General features: G+C 40.4%; 1 protein-coding gene across 1 annotated transcript in view; it reads right to left on the reverse strand.

The window, feature by feature from the left end:
• The window catches only part of CFAP47 (cilia and flagella associated protein 47), a 324141-nt gene that overhangs the window by 147325 nt on the left and 155598 nt on the right, over positions 1-21218 (reverse strand). Inside the window, exons 27-29 of the mRNA XM_074988334.1 lie at positions 15877-15977; positions 7099-7233; positions 775-994 (exon numbers count right to left, since the gene is read on the reverse strand). Coding sequence (XP_074844435.1) covers positions 775-994; positions 7099-7233; positions 15877-15977 — 456 coding nt within the window. The remainder of the gene's footprint in view (positions 1-774; positions 995-7098; positions 7234-15876; positions 15978-21218) is intronic.

A 21218-nucleotide genomic window follows, 5' to 3' on the forward strand; every position in this document is an offset into this window, starting at 1 on the left:
TTTGGGAACCATGAGAGAATGCCTCTTTTTTCAGTACCATCAAAACTAGCAAGGACCATCTCAGGTGATTCATCTACCCATTGATAGACATCAGATTCAAAGGCAGCTCACAAGGCTCTACTTTACTGAAATGTGCTTTCTCATCAATTAATTTGTTGACTCTATGGGCAGGGGCAAAGGCACAACCATTTATTTGCAAGCTTTGGCCTTGACAAAGTGGTGACTCACAAATTGTGTTTATTCTGAGATCAAACTCAAATTTCAGTTACAAAAAGCACTATATCTGTTTTTAATGCCATAGTGTTCCACAGCTTCTTGTTCCATTTAATGAACGGACAAGCTACAAAAGAAAAACTAAGACCTTTTTGTTTCACAGCTCCAAGGCTATGTCTACACGAGAAGCATCTGACTACAGAAGTTAATGTCAGAAGAGATGTTCCTACAAAACTGGTGACAGACGGATTCTACACATAAAAACTCTTTTGATCTGCTCTGTTGACAAAAGGGCCCCCGGGGTGTCTACACAGCTTTTTTGTCAACAGTTTCTATCAACAAAATGCATTTTGTGTATAGATGCTCCGTGAGTTTTGTAGACGTAGCCTTTGCATTACTAATGAAAAATATCTTTGGGTTTCTCTATTTCATTAGTCATTTGCATAGTCCAAGTAACTTGGTCATAAACACGGATCATCCAAAAACGTTTCTAACGATGGAATAAACATTGGTGCAATGCAACATTTCAATAGGAAACATCTGAGAAACAAACACTATTACCGTCTCAGTGAGTGTGGAATAGAAATAGGATTAGGTCCCTTAGACCAGCCGAAGAGAGTGAACCAGTTCTGAACTGCAGTTATCACTTTCTGAAAGAAGATATATTCCTCTGTGTCTTCATCAGGAAATAGTGCCAATTGAAATTTATTCTCTTTCTCCTCACTTTGTCCGCCAGCTACATTCATCTTCACATTTTCATTTGTAGGAATATTTTCCAATTCTGAATAATACAAAAGAGATTGCAAAGCTTCCTTATGACATTTTCCAATACAAAAACTGCACTTTTTTAAAATACTAATCTTATTCAGACAGCAAAGAAATAAAATCAGAAACCATATGAACTGTTATTTAAATTGATTCTTGACAAGTGAAAAGATACAATTTTGGAAACAACAAATCTTGCATTTCTGGGTCCTCTCTCTTAAAAAAAGAAGAAATGGTTATTACACAATCAGAAGAACGTAAATTCTAATCATTCAAACTTGGCATATGAAATCATAGGCAGTAATCCTGACAAAATATTCTTAGATGTGGTTCCAATAAGAATGGATTATAAAAGTTTGTCTAGGCAAGTTCCATAGCCCTGTCATACAGAAATGTACAACTTGGCTAAGTCACTTTCACCCATATTATTGGCTGTTGTATAAAAAGCCTCTGATAGTAAAAACAAGCCTCTTCCAATATCAGTTATTTTGTATTATCATTGCCCTACCTTCCAACAAAATCTGACACGGCTGAATCCTATATCGCATATTACCACTATCATGCCTAAATTATATATAAAAATTGGGAAATACAAAATTAAGGATTAGCAATTTGTTAAATCAAGCAGTCTAGTGTTAGAAAATACACTGCTCATGCAAACTTACTTTGGCCCCCTTGTGCATATGTATTGTCAGAGGACCTTCAACTACATGCAGAAACCTTTAGAGCAAGCAACATGCGACTTACTCAGCATCATATACAAACTGTGTAGTGCAGGCAGGGATACACACCAAGTCCCCAACACCTTAACCATAAGAAACATTATTCTCTTTCTGCAAACCCCCTCTTCATTCCCTACAGATTCCAACTTCTGCAACAATTAGGCAGAGGTCCAACTGAAAAAGATTCATTCACTACTTAGACTGAGGAACATCTCTGTGTTCACTGACGGGTCTATTTTATGCACAATAATTCACCAAAGGGGGGATTTACAGTCTCTAATGAGAGCCAATAGACCACTATTACACTAATCATTGTGTAATATAAGTACAGATAATATTTAAGAAGTTATGTATCTATAATGAAAATTAAATTCTTGACACTAAAGCAGGTCATCAGAAGATGACTCACCTTGGACATATTCTCAGCCTGCACATTCTGTATCATGTGTCTCATGGTGCACTTCTTATACATTAGGGTGGCAAAGAAACACATGGTAACCTTAAAATAGGGGACAAGCTGACAGCACATTTGTCTCATGAAAAATGGATTTCAGACAGGCTTCAGGACTTTGGGGACAGGTTTAGTTAACTAAGTCCAGGTTTTAAAACAAATGCATGACTGCATTGTATGGAAAAACATTTGTTTCCAACATTTCTACCTATTTTCTATTATGAATATTTGGTAACGATCTTGCAGTTTTTGGTCTCTGTCAGTAGGATCAGAGCAAATGCGATTGTACCTAAGGGCTTGGCTGTAAACAATGGATCAAGTTGTGTGCGCAGGATGGAAGCTAGAAGCATGTAGGTAAGTATAGCGATCAGTGGGTTTCCGGTAAAGTGTGGTACCAATCAGGCCATCCTTGATTTGTACTGTAGCGTCAAGGAAATGTCTCTCTCATGTGGAGTAATCGAGTACAAATCAAGGATGGCCTGACTGGTACCACACTCTACCAAATAGTCATAAACCTGAATTACCCACCAGGAGAAATAAAAAAAAACAAATCAACAGGGCCAGACAATACCCAGAGACCAGCTACTCCAACAGAGGCCCAAAAAAGCCAAGAACAGAACAACACTGGTCATTACTTACAGCCCCCAACTCCAACCACTGCAACACATTATTAAAGACCTGCAATCTGTCCTTAATCAGGATGCGACACTCCAGAAGGCCCTAGGTGACAGGCCTGTTCCCTCCCACAGACAAACTCTTATGAGGATTCTTACCAACAGCCACAGTCTATACCGCAGGAACACCAGTACTGGGACTTTTCCTTGCAACAAAGCCCACTGCCAGCTTTGTCCACATATCTATTCTGGGGATACCATCACTGGACCTAACCAGGTTAGTCACAGAATCATGGGCACATTCTCATGTTCCTCAATTAACATCATATATGCCATCATGTGCCAACGATGCCCAGATGCTTTGTATATTGGACAGACTTCAAACTCTCTTAGACAAAGAGTGAATGGGCACAAAACAGACATAAAAAAACTCCTGAGCCACAAACCGGTCAGACAACATTTTAATGGAGTGGGCCATTCTGTTAATGACTTAAGAGTTTGCATCTTACTGAAGAGGACTTTTCACACTACTTTGGAAAGAGAGGCTGCTGAACTCTCTTTTATATTCAAATTCGACACATTAACATGTGGTTTGAACCAGGATGAGAATTTTCTGGGTCATTATAGGAGCTCTTTTGCATACTTGGCTTAATCTAACTCTTGACTCCCCCCTCCCTCCCCACTCTCTGATTTACTCACCTTGATAATTTTTTTCTGATTTGTCAACCTTGATTACTATTTTTGGTTCTCTATGCCTTAACTATTGAATCTGTTCTGGTATGGCTATGGTCTGAAGAAGTGGGTCTGTCCCACGAAAGCTCATCACCAAATAAATTATTTTGTTAGTCTTTAAAGTGCTACTTGACTGCTTTTTTGTTTTGATAGTATATAGACTAGCACGGCTTTCTCTCTTTTGTTTTCTAAACATGAGTGTGCTTGATTTGTCTACATTTTATTTCTTTTATTTCCTGATCTTTTATGGTTGTTCACTGATTTGAACAATCTTCACTAACTTTAAATAAAGTTTATGTATTTCCTCAGCATGTTAATGCAAATAAAATATTTTATGTATGTATGTGCTCCGTGAATAATAAAGCCTTTACACATTTACTGCCTTCAATATGCATTTTGTTGTAACTGTAGTTTCTGTGAAGCACCATGTTACAGCACTCCCTATTAAGTAAAAGTAATTAAACTATTCAAACAGAAGTTTTTTTACTGAAACTTCAGTGGCTTTTTTAATTGTGTAACACAAACTATGATTCAGAGGTCTATAATTTCCTACTTCCTCTCAAACTTGAATATTCAAAAAGTCGTAGACCCTAATTTGGAAGGATCAGATAAACAATCTAAAGGAAAAGAACTAGAATTTTGTAGCTTATTTTCTTATAAACTTTTGAGGAAAGTAACAAATAACCTTCTCAAAAGAATCAATGTGCCTTACCCCATTGCAAACCAAAAGGAGCACAGAAGAGGCTGAACCAAACCGAAACCCCTTTCACTACAGCTCCTCCTGGGAGATTCTTCTAGGTAACAATAACAGAGCAGTCTAAAGAAAATCAGCAATTAAAGGCAGATGTTGCCAGAGCAACCAGGACAATAGTGCCTCTATCCAACTATGCAAATTAACTGGAGGGAAGGAGTGATGAGTGGCTAATTGTCTATGATATTTCAATGATTCAGGCAACAATAAGTGAAGAAAACACCACGTGTGCAGGCAGGAGTATGTGGAAATCAGGCTTTTCCTGTGTTTTGAGTCCTTTCCTATTTCTTAAAAAAAATAGCAGCATACCAACACTTAAATATGTTCTGGAGATCATTACACTTTCTCACACACATTTGGGGATGAAATTTCGTTCAGACTCCCCATGCTATGTTTACAAAAAAGGATTCCAAAACGATAAGATAAGACAATGAGATACAGGACTTGCAAAAAAAAAAAAAAAAAAAAAAAAAAGGGTATGCAACCTTAATTATGATGATACTACAATAAATGTTTTCTTTGCTACATTAATTATTTAAATTCTTCTAGTTATTAAAAATGATTTTATTATAAGCATTTTGGTCTTCATTTTTTTAAACAAATAAACCATATAGACTTTCAAAGTGCAGGGTATTAGCATTCATTGTGTGTGGTTTTTGTAACCTAAACCTGTTTTATAATTGCTTAGTGTTGGAAAAGGGAAGCAGTTCTGTCAACTGGTTTCTCTTTGTAAAACTAGGGGTAGCTATGTGATGAAGATCATCTATATTGCAAACTCACTTTCCACTAGGAAGCTCTGTCTGAACAGCTCTTCCTTAGACAATCGCTACGTCTACACGTGCCCCAAACTTCGAAATGGCCATGCAAATGGCCATTTCGAAGTTTACTAATGAAGCGCTGAAATGCATATTCAGCGCTTCATTAGCGTGCGGGCGGCAGCGGCGCTTCGAAATTGACGCGCCTTGCCGCCGTGCGGCGCGTCCAGACGGGGCTCCTTTTCGAAAGGACGCCAGCTTCTTCGAAGTCCCCTTATTCCCATGGGGGACTTCAAAGAAGCTGGCATCCTTTCGAAAAGGAGCCCCGTCTGGACGCGCCGCACGGCGGCAAGGCGCGTCAATTTCGAAGCGCCGCTGCCGCCCGCACGCTAATGAAGCGCTGAATATGCATTTCAGCGCTTCATTAGTAAACTTCGAAATGGCCATTTGCATGGCCATTTCGAAGTTTGGGGCACGTGTAGACATGGCCAATGGCAGCATGGTCACCTTAAAAGGGAACAGTTTCTTCCATTCTTTAGCACACTGAGAAGTCTCACTCATTTTAGTGGGCTGGCTCCAGTCACATGACATTACCGTGTGTGAGTAAGAATGCATAATCTTGTCCAGAGTTTGTAATCATTCATTGGCACAGTAGAATCCAACCACAGGCAGTATCTGCCGCACTACAAGGTTAAAACCTAGTGATTAGAAGAGCTATTATCTTCCTCTCAAAAATCTAGTTTGGCACAAGGTTATTATCCTGTGACCAATTCGGTGGTGAATGGGGAAGGGATACTTGCTGAATGAATGAGACTTCTAGACATATCATAGAATCATAGGGCTGGAAGGGACCTCAGGAGGTCATTTAGTCTAGCCCCCTGCTTCAAGCAGGATCAACTCCCATTAAGTCATCCCAGCCAGGACCTTGTCAAGCCGAGACTTAAAAACCTCGAGGGACAGAGAATCTACCACCTTTCTAGGCAATGCATTTCAATGCTTCACCACCCTCCTGGTGAAGTAGTTTTTCCTAATATCTAACCTACACCTCTCCCTCTTTAACTTTAAACCATTACTCCTTTTTCTGCCATCTGACACCACTGAGAACAGTTTCTCACCCTCCTCTCTTGAGCTCCCCTTCAGGAAGTTGAAGGCTGCTATTAAATCACCCCTAAAGGCTTCTCTTCTGTAAACTAAACAAGCCCAAATTCCTCAAGACTATCCCCACAGGTCTTGCGCTCCAGATCCTTAATCATTTTTGTTGCCCTCTGCTGAACCTGCTCCAGTACATCCACATCCTTTATATACTGGGGGCCCAAAACTGGACACAATATTCCAGATGTGGCCTCACCAGTTCCAAATAGGGGGAACAACTACTTCTCTACATCTGCTGGAAATGTTCCTCCTAATGCACCCTAGTATGCCGTTAGCCTTCTTGGCTACAAGGGCACACTGTTTACTCATATCCAGCCTTTCATCCACCATAATCCCTAGATCCCTTTCCATCTTACTGCTGCTGCGCCAGTCAGTCCCCATCCTACAACAATGCTTGGGATTCTTCCGCCCCAAGTGCAGGACTCTACACTTCTGCTTGTTGAACTGCATCAGATTTCTTTTGGCCCAGTCCTCCAATTTATCCAGGTCCCTCTGGATTCTCTCTCTACCCACCAATGTATCTACCCTTCCCCCTAGTTTTGTGTCATCTGCAAATTTGCTAAGAGTGCAATCCAGTCCCTCATCCAGGTCGTTAATGAAGATGTTGAACAGCACCGGCCCCCAAAACCAAGCCTTGCGGCACTCCGCTTGAAACTGACTGCCACCCAGGTATTGAGCCATTGACCACTACCCGCTGGGCCCAACCATCCCATTGGGCCTAACCAATTTAATTCCAATTCCAGAATGTATTCCCCATCTGTGTTAATGTCCTCCGGACATTCTATCCTCTATTCAAAAGGGGATTGGACAGTTTCACAGATATTCACAAGCTACATACACACTGGCTAAGCTGCATGACTATATGATATTTTTCTTTAAAAACACTACAGGAGTAAGCAGAAAAACAGACAGAAATTTAAATTTAAATATTAATTTTTTGTACCTGAAGAAGAACCTTCATAGGCTGAGTTAGTGATGTCACACAGGGAACTGGAGGAAGTACTATTGGACTGTGATCCTGGAGTATGACAGGGATGCAAAACAGCTTCTCCATTGTTGCAGATTATCCCATTACAGTCTATAAAACACAGATTTTGAGCTCAACTTTCATTAAAAACGTACAATGCAAAGCATATCTTTTACTGGCTGTGTATTAGTGGCTCACAAACACAGTATCTGCTTTTTTTTTTCCTCTCTCCACGTGAAGCTCATTTTATCAGGTAACACTTATGATTGGGTTGATAACATGGCATTTGTCTAAACACTAACTGAAGAAAAAATATGCACAATTTTCCACCTAACTATAATCTGTATATCTCAGGTCGAGGCACCTGCTGAAGAAACTCCATAGGAGCTTTCACAACTCAAGTTCCAAGCCAGGAACAAAGTACCCTTTAAAAGAATGTCTTATCTCAGTTCCTCATTCTGTGGGTCTCAGAGTTTCATAGTCAGACTTTTCAGATCACTAAGAATCCCACAAATTTCACAAACAAATTAAAAAGCAATCTTCACAGACTCCTCAGCTCTTCTGAGTGCAAGAACAACAACAGTGAGACTTAATTCATGCTCTCTGAAAATATTCCTTTTTCTAATCCAAAGATACCCTTTCTCAGTACAGTCTTACTCTCCCACTGCTGCAAGGAGAACAGATGAGTAGCAGTATTGGCAATTGTGAAATAGTGGAAAATCAGTATAGGCAAGGCTGAGCTAGCACATGAGGGTGGGCTAAAAAGATCAAGATGGTAGAGAAGTATCAGGAGGAAAGAAAGGCATTTGGAGTGAGATAACACCGTAAATTTAGAGGGAGTTGGCAGTGGGAAAGTTGTGTCTTGGAGAGGAGTAAGAAATTTGATTTGGGGTGGCAAGCTAAGAAAGCAGAGGGATAGTGGTATTCGATTCCTGGATCACATGCCTCCTAAGAGGTACAGATGGCGCTTGGACTAAATTTCCTCAGCCAGACAGCTCTACCACAGAGTTCTGAAAAAGCTCATGAAGCAGAACTGCAGAGGGAGTTGGTTGACTTGTCAAGGCCTGGAATTTTAGGGTAAGCAGCTTCAGTCCTGCAAGGCAGCTCCTATTTTAGGTCCACTATAGCATGTTTAATTTAAAAACGTGAACAGTATTGGGTTTTTTTATATTTTGTGCAGTTAAAGTCTTTTTGCACAGTTACAGTCTTAGGGGCAACTATTTGTTCTAAAAGTCTCAAAAAAGTATTGAAAAAAAATTAAAAACATTCTTTGAGACTTAATGGCTGTGTCTAGACTTACTTTGAAGGTCAACGGCTGTTATGCAATTTTTGGTACACCAATTGTGTACCAAAAATCTACTTTGCAGCCATCAACTTATGTGCCTGTCTTCATGGCCGAAGGTCGACAGAGTGCTCCTCCTGTTGACCTCCCTTACTACCTACCTTCTTTACTACCATGCACAAAATGGCACCCTGGAAGATCGACCTGGAGTGGTCCATCTTCTCCAGTACGTGTAGATGTAGCCAAAGAGACCTAAAATTGGGACTTTTCATATGCTTAACATTCAGCTGGTTTGGGATTAATAGCATTGGGTCTTTATCAGTTACATTCCCTACAGATATCCTCTGTGTTCAGCCAGAGACCAGACTGAAAATCATATCCAGTTTAATAATTTTAATTTCTTTAATTATTGTAAATGTAGGAGCCAACTGACCAATATGTAAAATTCTGTGCTTTGAGTAGAGTCATTTTAGTCTTTAGTCAGAAACAGTGATAAACAAATTTGACTTTTAGAACAGTCTGCCTTTGAGATTTTAGTTGGAAAGAAAATCTTTAAACCGTGATAATTTGTTGATTCTACTTGTAAAGGGATTTGCATCAAAAATAAAACTTGTCAGGAGACACTAGTGCTACCTCAGTTATGAAGGACTGCAATTCTCAATCAGAAAATCCATAAGATGCTCACAAAGGAATTTGATCTTAAGAACTCAATTCAGCTACCATTAAAGTCAATGAAAACACCCATGTTGGCTTTGTTACATTGTTAATAGTTGCTTCCTGTAGAAAAAAACTAAAGACTTGATTGACATTTTTAAAGTGATATTCCATTCTTCACGTATTAAAAATTACATAAAAAATTAAATGACCTCAATAAGTCAAGTTAGTACCCCAAAAGATAAAAATAAAACAAGATAAGCCAAACTAAAGGTTTTACATCAAAGTAAGAAAAGCACAAGGGATGTATAGAACTCAGGGGTGACTATTTTACATGCCTTTGAAAAAAAATGAACACATTTCAAATTACATTAACTGCTCAGTTGTTTAGAGCAGAAGAACACTCATAACCACCAGAAGGCCAAAAACACTATGCTGGCAACTGTGGTTCAACATACAGTCATTAAACTAGAAAGAAACTAGTCACACTTTTATCACTTCCCAAAGTGACTTCTATGCAATTCAGCATGAGTTTAAACCAATTAATGCTCAAGACCTTTGAAAAACAAATTGCCATTTTACCCTACTGGAGATACGTATACTATACATGTCACAAAACAGCAATTTACTAAAAAAGCACAACCATTTAACAATCTTAATAAGAACAACAAATTAAGGGAGATACACAGGGATAAGTATACCGTCTGAACAGCATAGTACAAAAATGTATTCCCTAATAACAGGGTAATTGTCATTGAAATATAATGTGTAGAAAGACAATTACAGAACAAAATTTGATTTTCACATAAGAAAAATCCTGTGGAGCATCTACACACAAAATGCATTCCTTCAATATTAAATTGGAAGAACACTGCACTTTTTCCGTTATTCCTCTTCCTCTCCCAGATGAGAAAAGACACCTTTCTCTGTAAGATTATTTCTGAAATTAACATATGTAGAAGCCCCAAGGATCCTTTTTTTCCCAAAAGAGCAGTCCTAATGGCACCAGATTTTTTGATCCCTGGCCCATTCTTTCAAAAGGGTAGGGGCTGCGTGGATGCTCTCTATTGAAAGAGCAGATCCTTTTTTTCAATCCACTTTTTTGTGTGTGGACACACTTTTTCAACAGAAGATTTTTTTGGAAGAGATCTTCAGGAAGAACTTCTTTCAAAGGATCGCTGTAGTGTAAACATAGACACTCAGGCTGCATCTACACTAGCAAGTACATTTGAAATTAGGATCGGAAGACTGAGCTCTTTCAAAAGAGCCTGCAGAGTGTCCACACACACACACACACACACACCGCGCTCTTTCGAAAGAACTCCTGCGTTCTTTCGAAGTGGGTGCTCCGTTCCCAGGATGGGAAGAGCGCCCTCCTTCAAAAGACAATTTCGACAGAGAGCAAGTGTAGGCGCTCCATGGCCCGCTCATTCAAAAGAGGGAGTCCTCCATGGCAGCGATCAGCTGGCAGGAGGCAGTGCCACTCACAGCACAGATGGAGCTCTATGGCTCCAGTGTCTGGCTGAGCTTAAGGGGACACGCTCCCAGAAACCCTCAGGCAAGAAGCTGAGAGCATGCAGCCAGCATTGAGGCCACGCTGCTCTCCAGCTCATCAGCCACCGTGACAGCCTGCCAGTCCTCCATACCACTGGGACCCATGGCCAGCCACTCGGACCCCCACCCACCCCAGGAACACTCCAAAGACAGCGGGCAGTCGTCCCAGGAGGCGGGCCAGTCCCCGAAGCATCGAGCCCCCTCCTGGACAGAGGCCGAGGTCCAGGACCTCCTCTGCCTCTGGGAGGATGAGGAGGTCCTCCAACAAATGGGGATCCAGCGCCACAATGCGGTCACCTTTGAGCAGCTGGCTGACATGGCGCTTCCACATTGGTCTTTAATAGAACTTCTGAATTTGAGCTTGACACTATACCCATCAGGTGATTGTGATACTGTGGTACTGATATTAGTGCTCCCTAAATCAAGCTAACGGTATTTACAATGACGACAGTCATGTGGTAATATCAAGGTACCTGCCTTAAATTTGAATTTATCTTGTAGTGTAGATGTAGCCTATGCCTATACTAAACGATTAAGTCGATTTTAAGCGAGTTAGCTTGACTTTACACGTCACTGTCTTCTGTGAAAACCACTAGGTTGATTTTAGGGAACACTAAGATTGATATTATTCCACCGACCACGTGAGTCGGCATAGCACCAAGTTCAAATTTCAAAGGTCGGATTAATGCTAGCGTGGAAACCTCACTTATTTAAATTGACTTTACTGGTCTCCAGAGGAGTCCCATATGTATTCCACTATACCCCACAGTTGTCCGCTGTGGCCTCATCTATCTTCACTGCTCTCCAGGTGTGCGGGAAGTAGGTAACAGGAAGCCCATGAATTTGAATATGGCAACAGGAAGCCCAAGAAATTGAAGTGGGCACCTGGGTCCATTTTGGTTTCATTTCTTTATCATCAGCAGGGCGATTGCATCTAGCCATGAAAAAGTAGCCCCATCATGGGGTGATGACTTCTTCCCTGCAAAGGATATGGCAGGAAAGGCCGAGACTCTTTTCAGCACTAGTGCTAGACTCTGCCCCACCACACCACATGGCAGCTGGGCTGTGGAAGTCCATGCTTGTATGAGAGGCTGAGAAACTTCTTTTATACAGTTCACATTTGTGCAGGGGCAGTACTCCACTCCCCCACAGGTGTCCCTGCTGAACCACATCATGTGGCTAGCCCCTGATCCAATAAAAGCACATGCTTGAGGTGCAGTGCAGACCATACTTCTAGACAGCACCATGTCCTGGCTTGTGTGTGGTGAAGGCTCCAAAGGCAGAAAAGATTTTCAGGGGCTGGCTGTCACTGGGGGAGAAGTCTGGTGCCTGCACCATGCTAACAGGAGCCTTTCTGGTGGGTTGGATGGCCCCTCATAGGCAACACCAAATCTGGGAGCTTGGTCTGTGCTATGCTTTTGGTGGGGGCAAGAGGGAGGGTGCCAGAAAGCCCCTGAAGGGAACATATCAACTGGTCCCTCTGCTTCAATCCCCACCCATCCATGTACCTGGGGGACTAGCCCCCACAGTCCATGATATTTGGGACTGCCTCCCCCGATGGAAAAAGACCCTGAAGGGACCATGTCAATCACTACTTCAGCTTCCACCCCCACCCTATAGTGTAATCCATGGTACCAAAGCAAGCTTTGGAAAGTAAGCTCCCTCTCAAGAAAGCACTTTTTGTTTTCAGTGCACAGAATTGTTGCCATTATTATTTGCAGTTCAACCACTGAATCTACAGCATGTGATTTTAAGTTGGATTAACAATTAGTCCACATCTTTCTTTCAAACAGTAACTCTCAGGAAACTAAGATGTGTTTAAATAAGTACCCTGGCTTTTCCTCGAAAGCTTTAATAAATGACAGAAGGATATCAGAAGCTGCAATCTGTTCCTGTAATATTTTCAGAGATATTTTCTAGACTTTAGTAAAACATTCTAGACTTTAGTAAAGCATTTGATATGGTCTCGCATGATATTCTTATCAAAAAACTAGGCAAATACAATTTAGATGAGGCTACGATAAAGTGGGTGCATAACTGGCTGGATAAACTTACCCAGAGAGTAGTTATTAATGGTTCTCAATCCTTCTGGAAAAGTATAACAAGTGGGGTTCCGCAGGGGTCTGTGTTAGGACCAGTTCTGTTCAATATCTTCATAAATGATTTAGATATTGGCATAGAAAGTACGCTTATTAAGTTTGCAGATGATACCAAGCTGGGAGGGGTTGCAACTGTTTTGGAAGATAGGGTCATAATTCAAAATGATCTGGATAAATTGGAGAAATGGTCTGAGGTAAACAGGATGAAGTTTAATAAGGACAAATGCAAAGTGCTCCACTTGGGAAGGAACAATCAGTTTCACACATACAGAATGGGGAGAGACTGTCTAGGAATGACTACAGCAGAAAGGGATATAGGGGATATAGTGGACCACAAGCTAAATATGAGTCAACAGCATGATGCTGTTGCAAAAAAAGCAAACATGATTCTGGGAGGCATTAACAGGTGTGTTGGGAACAAGACACGAGAAGTCATTCTTCCGCTCTACTCTGCGCTGGTTAGGCCTCAACTGGAGTGTTGTGTCCAGTTCTGGGCACCGCAGCTCAAGAAACGTGGAGAAATTAGAGAGGGTCCAGAAAAGAGTGACAAGAATGATTAAAGGTCTAGAGAATGTGACCTATGGAGAAAGGCTGAAAGAATTGGGCTTGTTCAGTTTGGAAAAGAGAAGATTGAGGGGAGACACAATAGCGGTTTTCAGATGTCTAAAAGGGTGTCATAAGGAGGAGGGAGAAAACTTGTTCTTCTTGGCTTCTGAGGATAGAACAAGAGGCAATGGGCTTAAACTGCAGCAAGGGAGGTTTAGGTTGGACATTAGGAAAAAGTTCCTAACTGTCAGGGTGGTCAAACAGTGGAATAAATTGCCAAAGGAGGTTGTGGAATCTCCATCGCTGGAGATATTTAAGAACAGGTTAGATAGATGTCTATCAGGGATGGTTTAGACAGTACTTGGTCCTGCCTTTGGGGCAGGGGCTGGACTCAATGGCCTCTCGAGGTCCCTTCCAGTCCTAGTATTCTGTGATTCTATGATGTTTCATCTGCTTTTTGTAAAATCTTTGATAATTCAGTTATACAACCAAGAGATTTCAGTTAATTTGGTGATCTTTGTTGATGCTTTCTTTCCAATCTTCATTTCTTTTTGCAAATTCCTTACCAAATGTCTTCCTTAAGACAATTCATATTATACTGTGGTTTCCAGAGAGAAAAAGTAGCTGAGGAACCAGCTGACATGGCATAGTCACCTGGGTGATCCCAGAGCACATACACATTGTGATTCCCTATTTTCCCTTCTTTCCTTCAGGAAAACTGGCAGAGTGCTTTCCACAGAAGGGGAATGAGAGCAATACAATGTGGGAAGATGACATCACATGCCTACAACCATTTACAGGGCATTTTTTCCCCATACTGCACCAGAGAAAAAACCCAGAATGCTTCAGTGCTGAGGGAAGTGTGGGGTAGGTTTCAACAATGCACTGCTGCAACAGTCCATCTTTGGCAAATTAAACAGTAACAGAGAGGGAGACATGCTAGTCTATATACTATCAAAACAAAAAGCAGTCAAGTAGCACTTTAAAGACTAGCAAAATAATCTATTAGGTGAGCTTTCGTGGGACAGACTCACTTCTTCAGACCACAGCCATACCAGAACAGATTCAATATTTAAGGCACAGAGAACCAAAAACAGTGATCAAGGAGGACAAATCAGAAAAAAATGATCAAGGTGAGCAAATCAGAGAGTGGGGGTGTGAGGGGGGAGGGCACAAGAGAGACATCAAAACACTCCAGATCCACAAACCAGTTAGTCAACATTTTAATGGAATGGGGCATTCTGTCAATGACTTAAGTGTATGTGTGTTACTGAAAAAAAATGTTCACACCACTATTCAAAGGGAAACAGCCAAGCTGGCTATTATATTCAAATTCGGCACATTAACATGTGGTTTGAACTGGGATGGGAATTTTCTGAGTCACTATAGGGGCTCGTCTGCATACTTGGCTTAATCTAATTCTTGACCTTCCCCCCCCACCCCTTCACTCTCTCATTTGCTCACCTTGATCATTTTTTTTTCCTGATTTGTCCTCCTTGATCACTGTTCTTGGTTCTCTATGCCTTAAATATTGAGTCTGTTCTGGTCTGGCTATGGTCTGAAGAAGTGGGTCTGTCCCACGAAAGCTCACCTAATAAACTATTTTGCTAAGTCTCTAAAGTGCTATTTGACTGCTTTTTGTTTTGGCAAATTAGTGTGGCAGCACTACATCAACTTTGTGGGAAGTGAATATACTCAAATTCAAATTTATAAGACTCAGTGATAAAAATCGAATTTATCTCGTAGTGTACATGTAAACTTAGAGGAGTAGACCTATGTAATGGACTGAAAAACAGAGCTATACTGTGGTCACAGTATATTTATTATGGCTCCATTTGTACTGCATTGCAAACATTAACCTGTTGGTGAATTGTTTGCAGCAGGTTCTGAATATAATTTCACCACTGTACACATTCCAGTTACCTTCCTTACCTTGATTTTTCTGCAATGATAATTTGAGTTCTTGTATCCAGAGTCTAAAGCATGAATATGCCTTTCTGCAAGAAGGGTTCATCCATGTAAAGTTGACCCGTTACAGTTAATATATCATGTTAATCAATCTGATATTTTTTCACTTTTTCCCCACAGTATTCCACATACATTTTTGTATTGTTTTATTCAACCCATGTCTTTTCCAGAATCAAAAATACTAAGCACCATTTCAAACAATTATATAATTACTCTCTAATACTTTTACCATTCATTTACGTTACTTTCTTCTGTGCTGTTTTTTTCATAATTAGTCCAATTGCAGGTGGCACAGAAATTGACTATCAACCATCACTCTAATTTAAGTTAGCTTATATTCCTCCATATAGTTATGTTATCTTTACTACTCTTACTCCAATATTAGCAAAATTATTCTATTAATTTTAAGACCTATTTGACTTTTTTTTTTTTTTTTATAAATATCTAAGGTATGTTGCCTACCTACCGGCAATAAGGACAAGTTTGAATCTGTAGGGGTCCTAACACATAAAAGTACCAAGTATCAAGCAAAAATATTTCCTTAATTAAATAAGTAGCTATGATCATGATAAAAATGATAGATGGTTGTAGTTAACACAATCACAATGTAATAACAATTTAAAAGATTAAGTGAGGAAATACTATACACACCACTTCTCAAGACAATTTGCTGGTCTGTGCGGTGAAATGCCAGGTACGGATATATGGTAAGAAGGCAGTTCTCTGCTGTTGCAGCAACCTGAAGTGAGAATCTGGGGTGGTGGACAGAGAGGAAAGACATGAGAGAAGCACATTTTTCAGTATATGAATAATTATCTTTCAATATTTCTATATATTAATATGGTTATTCTTCTGTTAAGTTTCTCAAATATTTCACAGTCAAAATTTCTTTATGGACATCTGGTCTTTTAAGAATGCCTTAGATTTAGCCATTGTATAAGTGAACTGTAAAGTAAACACAGATATTAAGATGGCAGTAACCAACAACAAAACTAAGTTATGCAGCCAATTTATGCTTTCATGTACAGTGGTGCAGTCTGTAGATTTGCACTGGTGTGAGATCACAATTTAGAAAGCTGGTGTATATCAACCAACTATTGTGAAGACATATAGTATGGTTTCTTTCTTAAGATATATTCTACTCTAAACATTGATGTGTCATTAATACGAAAGTTCCAGAGGCAGAAAGGATTGCTTAAAGTAAATGAACTGCATTCATATAAAGATAATAGAGTTCATGTTTATGAGCATACTAAAGGAGATTATTTTGAAAGATAGCATAACTGTTTGTTGTCTCCAGTGTCAAAAATTGCACAAACAAAACAAAAATGGGAGAGCATTATCATATTTTCAGCTATGTCATCTACTCAATGATTTTAAATCCATGCAGTCAGTGGACCAGAGAAAGTTGCACATTAGGGCCTATGTTTTCACTTTCCTTTCCCTGCACTATAATATGGACCTTTCCTACTTTATGTAAAATTGGTAATTATTTCATCCAATAACATTTTAAAGTATATTAACATATGGGGAATATATATTACATAAACAGATATTGCACTGCCAAAAGTAAATTTTTTTTAAAAAGTCAGCAAGTTATAGGTCTGAAGCTACAAACTGTTTGTACCATTGATTATGTGAAGGTATGGTATTTTTCCATGAAGTTTCATTACAACTAGTAGGTGAGCACAACTAATTTATTGTTTATGTTTGCAATGGAGCATAACCAAATCATAGTAAGAAGTCAAGGTGCTTTAGTTGGAGAAAAGATAATAATCCTCCTAGCAAGTGTGGAATGATTATATTGTGTATGGTGTATCACTCAGTGGAATCAGTTTTACAATACTTAATAAATCAAAATCAAAATATATTTGTTAACTGAAAGAAGCATTAGTAGCTCTTCTCTTTGCATACTTATTCCTCAAGATATATGTCCAAGAATGCAGAGAAGAAGCAACATCCATTAAATACAATATATAAATCAACACTTACAACCTGCTGGGAATGAAAACCTAAAATTTCAACAGTGATGGCAAACACACATATAAAACTAGTTCACTCATTTTCATTAAACTTATCAAGATACTTTACACATACTTTATTTAGCAAAACAGAACACACTAACAGAGGGAAAAAATCAATGCTTTCTTATTTTGTCCTGAAGACTTTTAGACATTTTGTTTCAGTGAATATAAATACATGAGTGACCTCCTTTGCATTAAAGCAGCTGAAATGTGACTGACAGGGACATTGGAGATGTCATAATAGCTCATTCAAGTGTCCTGTTTCCAAGAGCATTCAGTGCCAGATGCAGACTGTTGGTCAGCCATGAAACATTTCAAAAGGGACAGATAGCCCAAAGACATCAGCATATATCATCTATAGAATACAGAAAGAAATGGCAGCATCTGTTTAGGTTATGGCTAACAAGACTCCTTTCAAAAATTAAGAATGGCAAAGAACATAAGCTTCAGGAGCTTAAAGAAAAAAGGGGGGGACCCTAGTACAGCATACAGAACAACTCTGACTTGACCTAGAGCTCACATAACTGGCATAAAGGAGTTGAGGGAGAGGGTAAGATGTTCCATGTAACCTCTGCAGGATAACAAGTGTCTTTTCAATTCATATGCACACAATGTCAAGCACAGTGGGGCCCTAACTGGACTTGAGCATTTCATTACTACTGCCCAGTGAAAGACATCATGATTTTACATGACATGCAAGATTTCAAGCTTGTGCTGTGGCTTATGGTGCCAACCAAGACCAAAACTAACTTCTGAAGAGCCAAGATACCACACCAGGGAGTGCACAACAAGAATTAATTTCAGTCCAACAGTACACAGTGAAAACAAAGGGAGGAAAAGCCCAACGAGACTAAAATCCCTTCACAGTATGGAACTAAGAATTTGGAGCACCCACCCCAAAGATCTCAACGAATAAGTAAGTCCATTAACAGGATGTGACATGGGAGAAACAATGGATGATGCAAACATCAAAATTAACAGTGAAAACTGGCTTTCCACATCCAACTAATCTAAATGAATTGACTGGAGGTTGGAGCCACAATCCTTTTCAGGCACTCAGGCTTAGCACATCATCACAGTATGTGCACTTAAAGTCAATGGACACTACTGATCAGGGTATATCAACCCAGTCCACGCTGGCATGTCTCACAGCCAGGCTCAAACATGTCAAGCTCCCACTACAGCCTACATGGCACTTCTTAGCATATTGCAGATTTAGCTCTGCTGTCCACCCTATTCCCTAACCTGCAGTGCAAGTGCTCCAGTCTGAGCCCAAACACCTACACGGGCATTTTCAACACCGTGGCAGGAGCACTAGTCTGTTGACTCTGGATCTGAGATGCGTGTGTGCTGGCTGTGCAGATGTAGCCCAGCCAGTTCCACAGTTCATTCATATTTCCCACAAGCAAGGATCCATACAGGCACAACGTCAAAGAGTATTGTGCCATAGCCACCAAAGACTCTACAAGCCCTTCTGTGGAAATAGGTAGAACGTGCCAGAGGGAAGAAGAAAAAATTTAAAATTGAGGGCACGGAGGCAGGGATCTCACTCTTGTTATCTTCACTCTAATTGAAGTTGTTCAGCTACTCATCATAAAGACTTCGGTTAGAGATTTTTGCTATCAAAAGCAAGCCAGCCGCTCATGCACCTGACCTAGCATATAAGATATTGTGCTGAGCACACAGCTGGAACACCATCAATAATGTGAGATGAACAGCACTCTGTTAAGAGTAGCAGAGTAGAAAGTATATACCATTAGATAATAAAACAACAACAAGGCAATTGCACTGGGAGATAATGCCATTATTAAAATGCAAATTTTAAAGCTAATCAGTATTGGTAAAATCCCATTAACTACACTAAGCTCAACACAATAGGTATGGTACAGGAAACAGCTATCACGGGTGGTGTAAGTAATATGCTCCCCAGAGACCAGCAATGATGTCAATACACAGCCACCACTGCAACACAAGGTCTACAGGAAACTCTTACAGAGGTGGAACGTAGGAGCTGCCAGAGTAAGGTAGATGAATCTGTCAGGTGCCTCTCACCTTCCTGCACTCCATTTAATCCATAGTCATGTAAGCGTTATAGCCAAAAACTTCCCACTGCACTTTCAAAACCAGATAAAAATTCCATCCTCAGCTGCCTCATATTTTGCTAATGCTTATCCCATTAGAGAGGCTTTGCCATATACCCTAAGATACCAATTAAACATACTAAAACAAATCATCAACGTCTATCGCCCCAACAACAAAATGGAGGTGAAGAATCTAATGTCCAGCTGCCTATCTTCTAATCACATCCCACTACTAGATGAAGAGCTAGAATTCAAGATTTTCACTGTTCAAACCTTTTGCAAACACATATTCTCTCTTTGAAGGTGGAAAAACAGAGCAGCTTTTTAATTCTCATGGTACAGTTCAAACAAATTAACATTTTTACAATAGCTATAGTACAAATGCTCAGAATACATAATATTCCTCATGTTGTGTAGGAGAGGATACACGCCAAATAATTACTCTCCAAGTATATTGCTTTCATTGGTCCAAACTATGAAAAATGTATGTCTTGGCAGGCAGCAATTCCACAGCAGTGAGGTGTTTGCAGGGGGCTGTCCCTCTGTTTCAGTGTTCTAAACTGAAGGTTGAAGAGACCTCTACCACCACAAAGCCTCACTTGTACCTCAGTTCCTTTCTCAGATCCCATTCCCACAAAGCAATTTAAGTTTACAAGCAGATGCCCCACTTCCATGGAACAGTTTCCATGCTTCAATACTTTGCTGGGTCAAGACAGAACTTCTGGAGAATAGCCTGTAAATATTCCAAGCAGAGGTCAAGTCCAAGGGCATACAAAAAAAAGAGACATTCAGACAACAGAAAGAAGGTATTTAACAAAATGCTTCATGAGATTGCTTCTGCAGATCTTTGCTGTGAGAGCTAACTAGCAATGACTGTTCTTAGTAGGTTAAGAGGTTGTAAAAGGGTGGCTCTCACCTCCCACAAGCAACCGGTCGAGTGAGCGTACCTTCACTCACTCCTGTTTAAGCCTTTCTGGCAGCTCAGCCCTATAGCCAAGTCATACATCATTTGTGCGATCACACAAACCCATTCCGGAGTCCAGACCTAACAGGGGCCCATCTCAGCACCCTCTGTAGTGTCTCTCTGATACCATTCCCCTCTCTGGCAGAGAGTGGTGCCTCCAGGGTTTCCTGTCTTGGAGACAACAACTATGCCCTTACCTTAGGGCTTCATCTCAAAGTCCCATCATAGTTCACCAGTCTCCAATAAGCTGCCTTAACACAGCTAGCTCACCCTAACGCATCACTACCTTGTCGCGGTTGGGGAGCTGCATGTCTCAGTGACTCCTAGAGCTATGTCAGCAGGAGCCTATTGCTCCTGGTAGGGTCATCCATGCTGGACAGGTTGAAGGATAGAGACCAAACTAAGTGTGATCCACTGGTCCTCCAGGTTGGAAGTTCAGCTCAGGGCTAACAACCCAGAGCTAGAAAAAGACTATGTTATGGCTACAGCAACAAAGATCTCCCCTACAATTTTGTGCAGTGGCCTTCCTAGGTCTCCTATGGGGACCTGTATGACTGATAGTAGTGAAAGCCATGAGGAAGCTACTGCCACAATGATGGACACCAAGACTCAGACCAGAACTAGAACTTGTGAACCATGTATACACTGGCAAGCTAGCACAAATAGTTGCTGAAATGAGCTGGTACAACCTACACGTCCTTGGTGTTAGCAAGAATAAATGGACAGGATTTTTGCAGGAGAAACAGTTCTGTATTCCAGAAGACACAATGACCAGCATCAAGAGGGAATGGCCCTCATCCTTAAGAAGGGGATTGAGAAATGTTTGCTAGAGTGGAAACGTGTCAACAGCAAATTGATGAGAGTTAGACGGAAAGGAAGACAAGTGAACATCACTCCGATCCAGGTTTATACTCCAACCAGTGA

The sequence above is a fragment of the Carettochelys insculpta genome, chromosome 1, assembly GCF_033958435.1.
Source record: "Carettochelys insculpta isolate YL-2023 chromosome 1, ASM3395843v1, whole genome shotgun sequence".
Lineage (NCBI taxonomy): Eukaryota > Metazoa > Chordata > Testudines > Carettochelyidae > Carettochelys > Carettochelys insculpta.